Source organism: Hippopotamus amphibius, chromosome 10 (assembly GCF_030028045.1).
Source record: "Hippopotamus amphibius kiboko isolate mHipAmp2 chromosome 10, mHipAmp2.hap2, whole genome shotgun sequence".
Taxonomy (NCBI): Eukaryota; Metazoa; Chordata; class Mammalia; order Artiodactyla; family Hippopotamidae; genus Hippopotamus; species Hippopotamus amphibius.
Genome location: NC_080195.1, coordinates 29,237,614 through 29,251,775, shown reverse-complemented (window position 1 = coordinate 29,251,775; position 14,162 = coordinate 29,237,614). Strand labels below are relative to the sequence as shown.

General features: G+C 47.2%; 1 protein-coding gene across 4 annotated transcripts; it reads right to left on the bottom strand.

The window, feature by feature from the left end:
- Positions 1-1,016: 1,016 nt before the first annotated feature.
- On the bottom strand, positions 1,017-11,373 carry PLPBP (pyridoxal phosphate binding protein). Of its 4 annotated transcripts, none has more exons than XM_057697857.1 (9): positions 11,220-11,369; positions 8,913-9,020; positions 8,799-8,834; positions 8,228-8,303; positions 5,702-5,836; positions 4,379-4,384; positions 3,883-4,049; positions 3,334-3,432; positions 1,017-2,422 (listed from the first exon to the last, which is right to left on the bottom strand). In XM_057697857.1, the coding sequence occupies exons 1-9, from the start codon at positions 11,316-11,318 to the stop codon at positions 2,288-2,290; spliced, it is 861 nt and encodes a 286-aa protein (XP_057553840.1). In that variant the 5' UTR covers positions 11,319-11,369; the 3' UTR covers positions 1,017-2,287. The 4 variants fall into 4 exon arrangements, with proteins under 4 accessions (XP_057553840.1, XP_057553838.1, XP_057553839.1 ...); XM_057697855.1 differs by lacking the exon at positions 4,379-4,384 and adding an exon at positions 9,945-10,071 and having other exon boundaries at positions 3,883-4,025; positions 11,220-11,353; XM_057697856.1 differs by lacking the exon at positions 4,379-4,384 and having other exon boundaries at positions 3,883-4,025; positions 11,220-11,373.
- Between the last annotated feature and the right edge of the window lie 2,789 nt (positions 11,374-14,162).

The following is a 14,162-nucleotide window of genomic DNA, read 5'->3' as shown; positions in this document are numbered from 1 at the left end:
GAACCTGCTGGTCTGGCACCAGGCAGACCAGGGCCCAGAAGGCTGACAGCATTGTCACAGACAGGCTGCCAGGGTGGGTCTGGTCCAGGGCAGCGTGCTGTTGTCACTCAGGAAACCTGCTACGGATACTGTCATGGCTTTGGTGCAAATCTGTGAGTACGCATGCCCGGCCCGCATAACAAAAGACAAAGTCACAACTTTGCTCAGTTTTCTCTCCGCTAAAGGACTCGGCCTGTGGTGGGCACGCCTGGACAGACATACTTTGGTTTCCTGTTCTGATCTGGGTTTGAGGCAGCCTCTCTGGGCGCCCCTCCTTCGTTGTTCCTGACGTCTAGGCACAAGCCAGAGGGCGCTCTTACTCAGACTGTTTCTCTCCCAAAGGTTCCACCGCCACCCTTAGGACCCTTGTCCATGTTAGAAAAGAAATGAGGTATCTGGAAGAACCTGTGACTTTGCAAGAATCAGCCATATCACTTGGGAAAACGATGTCTTCTCTGGTTTCTGTTTCTGCCTTATGAAGGGGTAGGGCAGCAGCATCTGACTGTAGAACCTGGAGGGCAGCCTGGAGGAGGCGCCAGATGCTGTGAGCACAGTGGGTGGGGCGCACTCCTGGGTTCAGGGGCCCCCTACCCTGTACCCTCTCCCGGCCAAATTTAAAAAGAAAGTAAGGGGTGAGATTCTGGGTGAGAGCCTTTTCCAGGGTAATTTGCTGACAGCGGAGCCCAAAGCTTGCCTCTCAGGTTAGCCAATGTCGCCGCCTAGAGGCAGTTTTAAGAGTTTCCTACAGCAAGAGGCAACCTGTCTTTATTTTTGTAATTCCTGAAATGCCAACATTTCACTTTCTTTCCCCTAGAAGTTCAGAATCCCTCTTTCATCCGCAATGTGGCTTTGGCTGCACCTGTGACCCATGGGAAGCCCACCTCCAAAGCTGTGTGATGCCAGTGACAGGCACAGCGGCTTCCCGACGGGTCCAATGCCCCCTCCTGTTATACTCACTCACTACACCAGGGGCAGAAAATAAATCTTTTAATTGCTTTGTAATTGGCACAGATGGCATAATTGAAACTCACATTTTTATTTAATGGACTCTGAAATACCACACTGTAGCTCTGACGGAAACAGTACAGGAACCCTCATGGTTTAAGTTTTACAAAATTACATTCGGCAGCAGCATCATGGAAATTGTTTCATAAAATTAAAGACCAGGGCTTGAATAAATAAAGAAAAAAAACACCTAGGAAACAAACAACGACCCAGACTACAGTTGGCTGTCTGATTAGCTGAGAATTGTGCCTTCTGGGTTTTGAAGAGCTAGCTACTCTTTTTTAACAATCAAGAGATGCAAAATTCTGAGTTGCAAAATTCTGGCTTATAAATATGGTCGGGAGAGAAGGCTATACATGTGCCTAAACAGTGCTCCCAGGAACAGGAACCTCAACGCCAGGCCTTTTTGAGACTGTGAACCTGAACTGGCTTTGAGGGACTCTTTCATTTCTGGGGAGCTATGAGACGCACCGGTCTTGGATAAGATGTCGCAGGAATGGGGACTGTGGTGGCTGAGAGATCCTATCATTCAATTCTCATCAGCGTAGGGCTCGGGGGGGAAAACTCAAAGTCCTGTCTCTGGAGGAGGAGGTTAGAAAGGCCCGAGGCCCGCTTCCATTAGCTGCCCTGCAATCTTCGGGTTGACACCACATGGTGGCCGGTGATGCAAGTCTCACCAGCCACACTGCGGGTTTGGAGAATTAACTCGAGTCGGGTCCTAAGTTACCTGTCCTGCCATTCTGGAGTGGAGACCAGACCATTATTGGGTGGGGTGGACACTGGGGGCGGAAACCATGCTGCTCCAGAGCGGCAGGGAAGGCTGCTCAGTTTGTACGGAGTTGGTAACGGGGGATTTTCTATTCAAGTGGATGACAAGTGGGAATCCCTCCGACTTTGGCGATTACAGGCATCAGATGGCAAGTTTTAACCTGGGAAAGGCATTCGTGGGTTGGTTGGTGCTCTTGGGTGATGGGCAAGCCTGAGCTCAACTCCTGGTAGCGCCTTGGTATCTGTTCTGCAGAAACATCTGGATTCCTCAAATCCAATCCAAAGCCACGGCTTGAGGCGAGCCTCCCATGTCAGATATTAAGTCAGATGGTTTCCATCGACGCATATAAACGCCGGTGTGCTCTCTCCTGGTCCCCAGGAGGGCGTGGTTGTGTTGTGGCATGGGGGACGTGGAAGTGAAAGTCCAGGTGAGTGCACAGTCTTCCTGGACTCGGCCCTCAGGCTGGGCCACTGCTCAGTGCGTCTGGGCCACCTCCGGTGCCGGGGCCTTCAGCTCAGCTGCGGGCGTGTCCGGTGCAGCTTTCTTGGAGTAATCTCGCTCTCCAAAAATGGTGCTTCCTATTCGGACATTCGTAGATCCCACTTCAATCTGTGCCAAAGAAGGACCGAGGGCTGAGTGTAAAATAATGAAACGCATGCTGAAGCCGCGCCTCACTCGAGGGGCAAATGGACAACGACGGCAGCTAAAGAGGACTGTGGGGCAGGGCTCACCAGGGGTGCTTAAGAAATAAGTAAGGATTTCTCTGGCTTTCACAGAGACTGGGGAAGACGACTGGCACTTAGTGGGCTGGGGATGGGGGGACAGGGATGGCAGGCGTGTGGGACACAGCAGCACAACGGAGAGCTGTCCTCCAGCCCACGCACCCCTCTCGTGGGCCGTGGTCGCGGAGATGAGAAGCCCTCCTTGGAAGGTGTCTGAGCGTAGGATCTAATTCCATTTTACTTACAAACACAAAGTATTTTTGCATTGCTTTAATTAATATATTCTGCTTCCATGAGTGCAACTACTGTATATCCAGGGGAATGCTGATAGCATGATTTCTGGCACTTTATCAAGTTATTCACTGCCCCAGAAGATCTTATGTGAGCTGCTTATACAGCACACCTATCAGTACAGACTCAGAGCCGCTGCCCTTGTGGTGAGTCTACACGTACGCGGAGGCAGCAGACTCCTTCGTCATGACTTACTGTGGCGTAACCACCCCCAAGCACGAACGCAGTGAAATGCCTTTTAAAAAGTTGTAGTTCAATTTCTTCCTATTTTCCTTTAGATTCCACTGAGGGACTTAAACTGAGTATTAAGAAAACTATGTCTCAGGCTATAATTTCTATACACTTCATTTCAAAAAAGAAGGGGCTGGGGATGTTAGCATAGGTGAGAACCACAGCTACCGAGCGCCCTAACCCTACGATGGGGCATTTTCTCCAGCGAAAACAGATTCTTGCTGTGGCCCCTTGGACCTGAGCTCGAGGCACTGAGGGCGCCGGGAGGACACTCACCGCGTGCTGGAAGTCCACAGACATGCCCATGCTCAGCTCCACCCGCTCGGCAGGGACACTCAGCTTTCTGCACAGCTCCTCCCGGAGGGACAGCAACACCTGACAGGGAGACACGCGGGACGCCCGTTTACCCCGCCTTCTCCGAGGATGCCTGAAATGGGCTGAATGTCAACATCTCTGACAGAGATTATTTCTTTTGTTCCTCATGGTTTTAAGGCCTGTCAAAATTGCCAGAAGTTACTGAAAGGGTTTTCAGCAAATTCGTCTACTTTCAAGAAAACTGTCAGTCACTGGGGAAGAAGTCAGAGCTCATTTTCTCTAAAGGTTGTGTGTTAGGCAGTTTCAAACGGAGCCGGGAAGGGTCCGCGGGGGTTCGGGGACCTGTTCTGTGTTCCGTATGAGGAGAGTTCAAGAAGAGGGTGATGATGTAACACGACAGGCAACGTCCGGGATGTCTGAGGCGTTGACGGCAGCAGGCAGCCCTGCAATAGCATCTCACTGGACGCTCGCTCAGCATGAGAGCAGCGCCCCATCCCGGGCCCTGGGTACCTGGAAGTCCGGGTTTGGTCCTTGACTAAGATCATGCCCAAAGCTCCCGATGGTCATCAGCCCCACGAACTCCAGGCTGGGGCAGCTGGCGCTGATGTGCTCCACCACGGCCACCATCTCTGCGGGGGGCAGGCCATGTTTGCCTTCACAAAACAAAACAGAAAACACTTACACCAAGATGTTCTAAGAAGCCAGAGGAAAACTTCCCTTCTCATCCCTTCCTTATGACAGAGGAGGTGACTCTCAGACAAGAGGACCTCCTAGAAGAACTTGTCCTCAAGACCAAAAGAGTGGCTGTATACTGAGGTCTCTGTGTGTGCTGAGGTCCCCTTCTGACCAGGTCCCCTTCTGACCCGGTTCTGAGTTTCTCAAGTGAAGAGCTATAAACTGGATTCTCTTTATTCTGTCTCAGCATCTGAGAACAGCTAGAGTAGAAGGAAAAGAAAAAAACACTGCTCTTCTTCAGACGCCAAGACTCACGTCGCCAAAATGACACAGTAACCTGAGAACTGTTTTTCCAAATCTGATATTTCTGCAGTTTCATTATTAGTAGAATTGTAAAAAAAATAAAAAATGAAGTATATTATTACACAGTTTTGACTATAACTTGCAAAACTTAACTGAGCGTGCTAATTAACAGCCAGAGGAGGAACCTGTAGCACATGCTGACCTGCTGTGCAGTTACAGCGCTGGATGCTGTCCTTCCCTCATCTAAGGGACAGAGATGCTACCAACCCTCCAGTCTTTAATGAGGGCAAGTGAGAGCCACGGACCAAGACATGATGTAACAGACTTGACCTGGAGTCAATGTCAGACTTGCCGGTACTGATAATGTAATGTAGAATCCGGGTGCACGTACATATAAGGATAACAGTGAACATTTAGTGAACACTTCTGTGCCAGGCACGTGTGCCCAAATCCTCTGAGCTCTTCATTTAACGCAGTAATGCTATGAAGTAAGTACTCTTACTCTCTCCACTCTAATGAGGAGGAGGCTGAGGCCCTGGGAGGCCAAGTACCTTTCCCAAGGTCACACAACCAGGACATGTGGAACAGGGATGTGGATGCAGGCAGCCTGACTCCGGGCCCTACGCTTGCTCCTTGAGCCTAAGCTTTGTAAGCAAATGACTTACACTTAAGTGTAAACACTTCTTAACAAACAGCTAACAAGTGAGATGGACAGGGTTCTACACCAACAGCTTTACGTCCATTTCCACATTCAAGCCTCACGACACCCTCGGAAGTACTGCTCTGCTCTCACTGCCAGATAAGGAAAGTGAAGTACAGAGAGGGTAGGTACATTACTCAAGGTTACAACGCTGGAAAGCGGTGGAGCTCAAACCCCAGGTCTGTCTGATTTCAGAGCCCAAGCTCTGTTTACTATGTTACATTGTTAACTCAAGCCATTCACTGACTGGTGTTCACAGTGATTTTTCTTTGATTTCTCCTAACGTGACAGTAAATAATTTTTTTAGGTCCTTAGAAGTATTATACACGTAAATTCACAATCTCTTTCAGGAGGGATGGTGACCTCTGAGAATTTTCAGGATCAAAGTCTCAATCCCCTTCTCAATTCCCCTTGCCCGCCACCTCAAAGATTAAGACATAACAAACCATGATGTGTTAAAGAATTACACATGGACTAGTTTGGATGTCACTGTACCAACTGAGACCCTACATACGACAGCTTAATTAAAGGCCTGTGATTTCCTTCTGCCACCTTATCTACCAGATGCTCAGGCCTGCCATCCTTCCTGAGCTCCAGCCATCCTAAGGGAAGAAACGTCTGCAATCCAGGAGAGTAAGTCTGGTCACTTACTCTCCTCTCCACTGGTGTTAATCTGGACCATAACCTTTAACCTTTCAGGAGAACCTTTTTTCTGCCATGCACTGTTCACTTTGTCTGCCAGCTTCACAGAATCCACTGTTTCCAGCATGGAGAGATTGGGGACAGCTGTAACAAGAAAGAGGCAAGGTCATTCTTCACTCACCTGACCGCAGCAAGCAACACACCACAAAGCTTTTCTTGGCAGATGGGAAACTAATTTCCCAGGAAAGGAAAAGGACAGTTAAGTCTCAGTTCTGCTAAGATGTATATGACAGTTTACTAAGTTCGGATGTCAGCCTGTTGCTGTCTCATCGGGAAGGGAGGCGACGACATGCCGCTATCAGGACGCATATGTATCCATCCATAACCTTCAAGAGGCCAATAATTTATAAATTAGCAGTTTGGGAATAACATATACACACTACTACATATAAAACAGATAACCAACGAGGACCTACTGTGCAGCACAGGAATTCTACTCAATATCTGTAATAATCTATAAGGGAAAACAATCTGAAAAAGAATAAATATAGACATAGATATAGATATAAAAAACTGCATCACTTTGCTGTACACCTGAAACTAACACAACACTGAAACTCAACTATACTTCAGTTAAAAGAAAATAAAGATTAAAAAAATAATAGAGTTAAAAAAAAAGACGCTGATCATTGTAGAGATTCTGAATAGCAGGCTTGATCTGATTAAATCTCAATTTCAACTGAGAGAAACAGGCCAAGATGACAGTAGGGAAAGGATAAACTGTGAAAGATAAAGTGCTCCCCAGGGCCTGATGTCTCCATGTCTTTAAACTTCCTGGGATGGGGATGCTCTTAGTATTCAACAAGGACATCGGAATGACTGACCACTGAAGTCATCAAAGCCACCACCTTCTTTCCCAAAGACGCATATAGTCTTGCCTCACATAAAAAAACAACAAAACAGAAGCATCAGCAGCTGGCTTTTATTAAACACTGAAATCCTCCAGGTAATATGCTAATCACTTCACATGCATTCTTTTTTAAAGAACTGAAGTACAGTTGATTTACAATATTGTGTTAGTTTCAGGTGTCCAGCAAAGTGATCCTGTTATATATATTCTGATTCTCTTCTCATATAGGTTATTACAGGGTATTGAATATAGTTCCCTGTGCTATGCAGTAGGACCTTCCTGTTTATCTACTTCACACACAGTGGTGTGTATCTGTTAATGCCACACTCCTAACATCCCTCCCCCCACCCCTTTCCCCTTTGGTAACCACAAGTTTGTCTTCTGTCTGATTCTGTTTTGTAAATAAGTTCATTTTGTATCTCTGTTTTTAGATTCCACGTATAAGTGATACCATATATTCGTCTTTCTTTGTCTGACTTACTTCACTTAGGATGATAATCTCTAGGTCCATCCATGTTGCTGCAAATGGCAGAATTTCACTTCCTTTTTATGGCTGAGTAATATTCCATTGTGTGTGTGTGTGTGTGTGTGTGTGTGTGTGTGTGTGTGTGTGTGTGTGTATCACATCTTCTTTATCCATTCATCTGTCGATGAACACTTAGGTTGCTTCCATGTTTTGGCTATTGTGAACAGTGCTGCTATGAATATTGGGATGCATGTATCTTTTCGAATTGGAGTTTTTGTCTCTTCCAGATATATGCCCAGGAGTGGGAATGCTGGATCATGTGGTAGTTCTATTTTTAGTTTAAGGAACCTCCGTACTGTTCTCCATAGTGGCTGTACCAATTTATATTCCCACCAATGGTGTAGGAGGGTGCCCTTTTCTCCACACCCTTTTCAGCATTTATTATTTGTAGACTTTTTGATAATGGCCAGTCTGAATACGTCAAGACTATGATTGCAAGTGCATACATTTGCAAGGGCAAACATATGTCAAAACTTATCAAATTAAATAGGTGCAACTTAGTGGATGTCAATTATACTCCAATAAGGCTGTTTTAAAAAAATAAATACAGGTTACTTTTTGATACCTTGAGAAAAATAAGTATTCAGTTACTCAGGAAGCTCTCTGTCACTGTCATGTGGTTAAGTCTCTCTATTGTTAATTCTTAATTTTACTTTATTTACTGTATTTCACTGTACACTGTATTTTATTATAACATATTTTACTTGTAGTATGTTGTATTTATATTGTTGTATATTACTGCATTTTATTTACTGTAGCCTTTTATTTAAAGGGAAAAAGACAAAAGTGTCTCCTTTGCCAGCCGGAAGATTTTACGGGCTTCAATTCCTTCTAAGTTATTTCAGATACCACCAAAAAATACCTAATGTGCGGTAGGGTAAGTTTCCAAGTATATACTACCCAGTCACTTGTGAGTTCATTCTGCTCTTGTCATGATGTTTTCCCTTATATCAAGAACTAAGATTTCTTTCCCAAGAGAAACTCCAAAGCACAAACGGTGAGTTGGGAATACTCTAACATTTTCTCTCTTCCACAGAAGGTACTGTAAGTGATACAATGATGAAAAGTTTGTGTCTCCACATTTGGGGTTTTATCTTACCCATCAATTTGTTGACATTTTGTTTCTGTAGATGGCCAATGAAGTGCCATTTGATCTCAGGACACGAGGACAGAATCTAAAGAGAAAGAGGTGACCATGTTACTCAGACTGTGTGCAGGCCTTGTCTGCTCACATACCTTGCATGTCCCCTTCTGACCTTTCCTGCCTATGCAATAAACCACTACTGCCGTCTTCAGTCAGGTTCCTTCGGATACTTAAGAGAAAAACTGAAGGTTTCTGTTCTGTTTCTTTTCCTTGTCCCCATCATCTGTCTCCTTCTTTCAGATATTGCCCGTTAAGAATGAACTGATTCAAGCTTTCAAATCTCAAAGGGATCCAAGATAACAGCAGGCTCCTAAAATCACCATTTTTAAAAAGCCACAAAGGAGAACACTATGGTCTTAAGAAAGAAAGACAATCTAGATGAGAAATATTTGCGGCTCAAGTGAATGCAGACAGCTCTACTGCCAGCCTGACCTCCTGCTCTAAAACTCAACCGCCAATGTGGGTCTAATTTTCCACTGAAGAGCCGAGACTTAGATACAAACTAAAGAATTCAGCTGCCACTTACTTTAGGATCTGATGCTTTTTCAAGCAGTTCCTGAACCTACAGGGTGAAAACAGAACAAGTCAGAAGCCTGGCATACAGGACTCTTCCGAGGGCAGTTTGGAAAAGGGCTCTTACGTAGTTCTCCCCGAAAGTGCGCTGCCCGTGACGGTACGCCTCGATCACCATGTCTGCAGGTTTGGTTTTGCTGACTGCTACTAGCCGGGGCTGGATGGCTGGGAGCTCCTGCCAAGAGGAAAAGAGCCCGATGAGTCAATGTTTGGGAATGTTATCCCAATAAGCCCTGTAGGACGGGGTCCCCAACCCCTGGGCTCAGCCTGTTAGGAAGCGGGTTGCACAGCAGGAGGTGAGCAGCGGGCCAGCGAGCGCAGCTTCATCGGCCGCCTCCCGCTGCTCCCTGGATGATGCCTGAACCATCCCCTTCATCACGCGTATTACCCCCCGAACCACCGCCCCCCGCCCCCCATCTGTGGAAAAACTGTCTTCCACGAAACCGGTCCCTGGTGCCAAAAAGGTTGGGGACCACTGCTGTAGGACATCCTGTAGACTAGGTCGGCAGAGATCTTTAACTTGGCATGTGGTATGATCCATCTTTTCAATACTGCAGGGAGATCAGTATCAAATAATGTTGATACTTTTGTGTCAACATAATGTTGATCTTTTGTACACATGGCATCTAAATCTAATATGTTAGCTACCTTAATATCTAGCAGAAGACGCTTCTCTCTCAGGAGGGCTGGGCAGGTAAGTCAAAATAGTATTTCCTTAATGTGTGGTCTCTGAGCAACGGCACCAGCATCATCTGGGCCTCCCTCCAGACCCACTGCATCTGAATCTCAGAATCTGAGAATCTCCTTTAAAACAAACTCTCCAGGTGAATCTCTCTTGCATGTCAAGGTTGGTGGTTTAAGAATCACTTTGTTAAGAGAAGGCATCCTTCTCTGACTAGCAGGGAGGCCACTTCTGGCTTCTGAAACCTCAAGGTCAACAGTTTTGGAAACTCATCCGGGTCCTGGTATAATTATCAATACTGCCCACAGGCACTGTCAAAAGCGTTCTGCTTAGGGCAACTCTGTTCAATTTAATCAAGAACCAGTGGCAGAACTGGGGCAAGGACACAGAGGTCTCTGGACTCAGGATTAGGCTTACCTGATCGCCCTCTCATGGCCGTTATCTAAAGAGCAGGGCTTGCCTGGATTCTGCTGCAACCAAATCCACACAGAGGATACCTGCACGTATCCTCCTACGGCTCAGTTTTCATGTACCCCATCATCCTCTAGAATTTTTACAGAATCACAGGGTTCTCAAAGGGCCTGAAAAGTTAGATCAATGAGCAAAGAGTTTTCCCTTCTTTCTGAGGGCTGCATTACCAACTTTTTATGAGACCATGTCATAACTCCTAGGATTACGCTGATGAATTGAGAAAAAAGTTTCTAGAGAAAAAAGTGGAACAAGCGGCCCATCTGCCTGAGAGTTATGCTGGGAGAACCCCCTGGCGTGATATTTATTAGGGGAATCTAGAGCTTTTTCTTGGAGAATCACAAAATATTAAAGCCAGAAGGGAACTCAGAGCTTTCCACTGCCTGCACAGATGAGGAACCCGAGGGCCCACTAAGTGGCTTGTTCAAGATAACATCTAGTTAACAGCCAAGGATAGGCTATACTAATACAGGTCTTCTGTCTCCAGGCTAGCATTCTGAGCTCTGACATCATAAAGGCTTGATTAGAGAAAACTTTGACTTTTCTATGCAAGTCTGTCTCACTCCACACCATTCAGCTTAAACGTGCACTGAGAAGGGCAGATATTGACCTTTGGTTTAGTTAAATTCCAACGGGAGACGAAAAAAGAAATCTCCCTGTTAGGATTGGATGTCAGTTCCCTCCTGCCCCAAACGGGCAAGCGCAGCTCTGGTGCCTCCAAAGTCGGGCCAATCCACCCTGTCCTGCGCCTGCAGGAGAGGGGTGGGGTGGGACACTGACGTTTACTGAGCATCTACTAGCGGAGACGTGCCGCACACGTGATCTCCGGCAGAGCTGGCCTCCTCTGGCTGCTCTCGTAGTGGACGTCTTCTCTTGCAGCCTCTGGGCACAGGCCCGGCCCCTCTCCCGTCCGCCAAGACTGCTGACCCCTAACACGAGGCGGGATGGGCCATGGTCGCGCTGCCTGGAGACCGGTCATTTGCCCAAGGTAGCGATACCTTCTGCTCCCACCAAACCAACCTCCAGAAAAACTGACAGAAGCTGAGGAATCCCTTCGCTAGCCTTCCGGGGGCTCTGCAACCCGCGCCAATGCCAAGGCGGCGGGCAGATCCCGCCCCTGCGGGGGACCCCTCTGCGTCACCGTGACGACCCATTCCCCACGCAGGTGTCCCCCCGCCTCCTCAACGCGGCCGCCCACCGTCCCCACGCGGTCCCCTTCCTCACCCGCGGTCGCCGCGCCACCGCCTGCTGCACGCGCTCGTTCACCGCCCTCAGGGCAAGCCCGACCCCCAGCTCCGCCGACATACTGCCAGCTCTCCACATCCCCCAGGGACTAACGTCGAGCCCCGGACCCCGGCACCCCGGACAGAGACCCCTTCCGGTCCCGCCCAGCTCACGTTCTCCCTGCGCCCAATCGCTGCTCACCACCGAGTCATCTCAGCCAATCGTCAGCACGGGGCGGGAGGGGGGTTGGTGTGGCGGAAGGCCCCGCCCCTCGGCGGCGCCATCTTGGGGAGGTCGCGGCGGAAGCCCGGCGGGGTGCGGGGTTGTGGAGGCCCCGCGGGCGTCTTTCCCGGGCCGCGGGGCCGACCTTCCGCGTCCGCCGGTTCCCTGCCGCCCGCGCCGTCTCCGCCGCCCCCGCGGAACCTAAGGGACGGAGAAAACGTGGCCTGTTCCCGAGGTCCTCTTCCCGGGGTCCTGTCCCCGCGGATCAGGAGGAGAAGCTGCTGGGGCGGGAGACATAACTTTCATCTAAGGTGATTCTCGGGAGGAACCGTTAAGAAATATAAAAGAAGACTGTTTCCAGAGAAGAACGTGGCAGGATTCAAATGTGCGGTTGTTTTCCTCTGGTCATTCTTTAGCCCAGTGCAACCAACATATGTAATTTAAAGTTTTCTAATAGGCACATGAAAAGTAAAAAAAAAAAAAAAGAAAAGAAAAAGCATATATTTTATATAGCCCAATATATGCAAAGTAAGGTTTCAGTATGTAACCGATAGAAAAACTTAGTGAGATATTTGACTTCTTATTGTTATCGATCGATACTTAATTTACAAAACCGGGTGTGTAGTTTGGACTACAAGCCTCAACCGGGACTGTCCACACCGCAGTCCCCCGGGGGCGGGTGCCGCCTTCTGGGAGGAGAGCACAGCCCGCTTTAGACGGTCCAGCCTGGGCTATGCACCCATTCAGCCCAGTTCTTGAGTCCTGTGTGTCCAGCTCTGGGCCATGTGAAGGTCACAAACAGGCTAAGGAGCCAGACGATACAAAGGTTAACACAGTAAAATACTGTTTAATAGTCGGATGGTGAAACGGTAGGTGCTTGTGGGCAGGTAGAAGGAGATGGCGTTTGTTAAGGAAAATACTCTTGGCTGCGCTGCTGTACTGTTGAAAGATTCGCAAACATTAATTCAGCTTCACGAATGAGATGCTATATTACATTGGAAAAGGGGCTAAAGTTCGCTCTCCACTTTGTCCTGCGGTGGGTGACTGGGTTTACTTCGAGTCTTCTGGCAAGAAAGGGCAGCATTTGTACTTGCTTCTCTCACCGTCTTCTCAGACCCCGGGAACTGAGATAGAATTTCACGTCTGCTTGGGAAAATCACTTTGAGCAGAACCTAGGGTCCTTGCCATCAAGGACTTCTTTTGGGGAAGTTTCCATTTACCAGTTACACAAAACAAGGTTATCTGTAAACTAAGGTTGCAGTAATTGTGTATAAGTAAAATGTCTCTGGGCTTGATAATTTCTACTCCTGCCAAAGTGATAACAGTTTGAAAAACGACTAGAATAGCCCTTCGTGGTGTGAATATACTAATAGATGCTTGTTGTAGAGGTGCAAAGTTGGAAGGCTCTAGCCAGAAGTCAGTGGCGGGAAGAACAAAGGGATTACGGTGATGGGGATGGTGGTGAAGGGTTTTACAGAGAAAGGATTGGGTGAGCATGAGGTACTTAAACTGATATGCTATTTTGAAAACATTTCAAAAACCGTAAACAGTTAAAACTCCTAAGGGATGTACAATCCAGGTGATAGGTCACTATGGCAATAAGCAGAAGGTCAGGTCTTTTCTTTGAATTAGGAGGTCAGTTTCCCCACCCCATGGTGTATGTGAGTGTGGCTCCCCCAAGAGTATCAGAAGAGTGATTTAAACTTTGGAGTTAATAAGGATAGTGGTGGCAAGATTGGGTGGTGGTGGCAGAGGACACAAGTAGAATCTTGGTTTCATCACTAAACTGTGATCTTGAATAAGTAACTGAACTTAGTTTTTCATTTATAGAGTGGGGTCAGTAGCTCCTTCAGAGTTGCAGTAAAGGTCAATCAAGGTAACATGTGACACACTTAGCAGAGTGCTCCCCAAAGCAAGTGCCCAGTGAGCGCTAGTCTTCCCCCATCCCCCACTTACCCATCAGCCAACATTTATGGAGACCTTTTCTCTGTAAAGGCACGAGGGGGAGACCAAGATGTAGGACAGGGTTTATCGTGGATTCATTTCTAAGATATTTTTCATCTCTCACGTTCTATGACCTTATAAAAACAGAAGTAAAGGCAAAAAGATCATGGGGACTCAGTCTCATTATCGTTTCACATTTTCCAGTTTCTTTCCTTTTTTTTTTAATGTCTTATCTGTGGTTTTGAATGAATTTTATTTCACTTTTTCCTCATTTTCTTTTTTAGTTTCTTCTCTTCCTCTTCCTGGGACATCAAGCATCTAATTTAACTTTTCATCCTTCCCTACTACTTAATCTTTGAAAAATTCAAGTTTAAAATCACCTCATCACCAGTAATTTTTTAAAAATTTTATATATATATTTATTTATTGGCTGCATTCGGTCTTCATTACTGCGCACAGGCCCTCTCTAGTTGTGGTGCACGGGCTTCTCAGTGCGATGGCTTCTCTGGTTTTGGAGCATGGGCTCTAGGTGCTCGGGCTTCAGTAGTTGTGGTTCAAGGGCTCAATAGTTACGGCTTGCAGGCTCTAGAGCACAGACTCAGTAGTTGTGGCACACAGGCTTCCTTGCTCTGCAGCATGATGTGGGATCTTCCCTGACCAGGGCTCGAACCCTTGTCCCCTGCATTGGTAGGTGGATTCTTAACCACTGCACCACCAGGGAAGCCTCAGCTTTTTTGTTTTAATTGAAGTATAGTTGATGGACAATATTATATAAGT

Bases quoted from the DNA above. Each gene is read 5' to 3' on its own strand.
- PLPBP (XM_057697857.1), bottom strand. From the start codon at position 11,318: ATGTGGAGAGCTGGCAGTATGTCGGCGGAGCTGGGGGTCGGGCTTGCC. The intron at 3,433-3,882 runs GTACCCAGGGCC...TCTCCCTGTCAG, and splicing joins GACCAAACCCGGACTTCCAG to GTGTTGCTGTCCCTCCGGGA. The intron at 2,423-3,333 runs GTGAGTGTCCTC...TCTTTGGCACAG, and splicing joins CTGTGGACTTCCAGCACGCG to ATTGAAGTGGGATCTACGAA.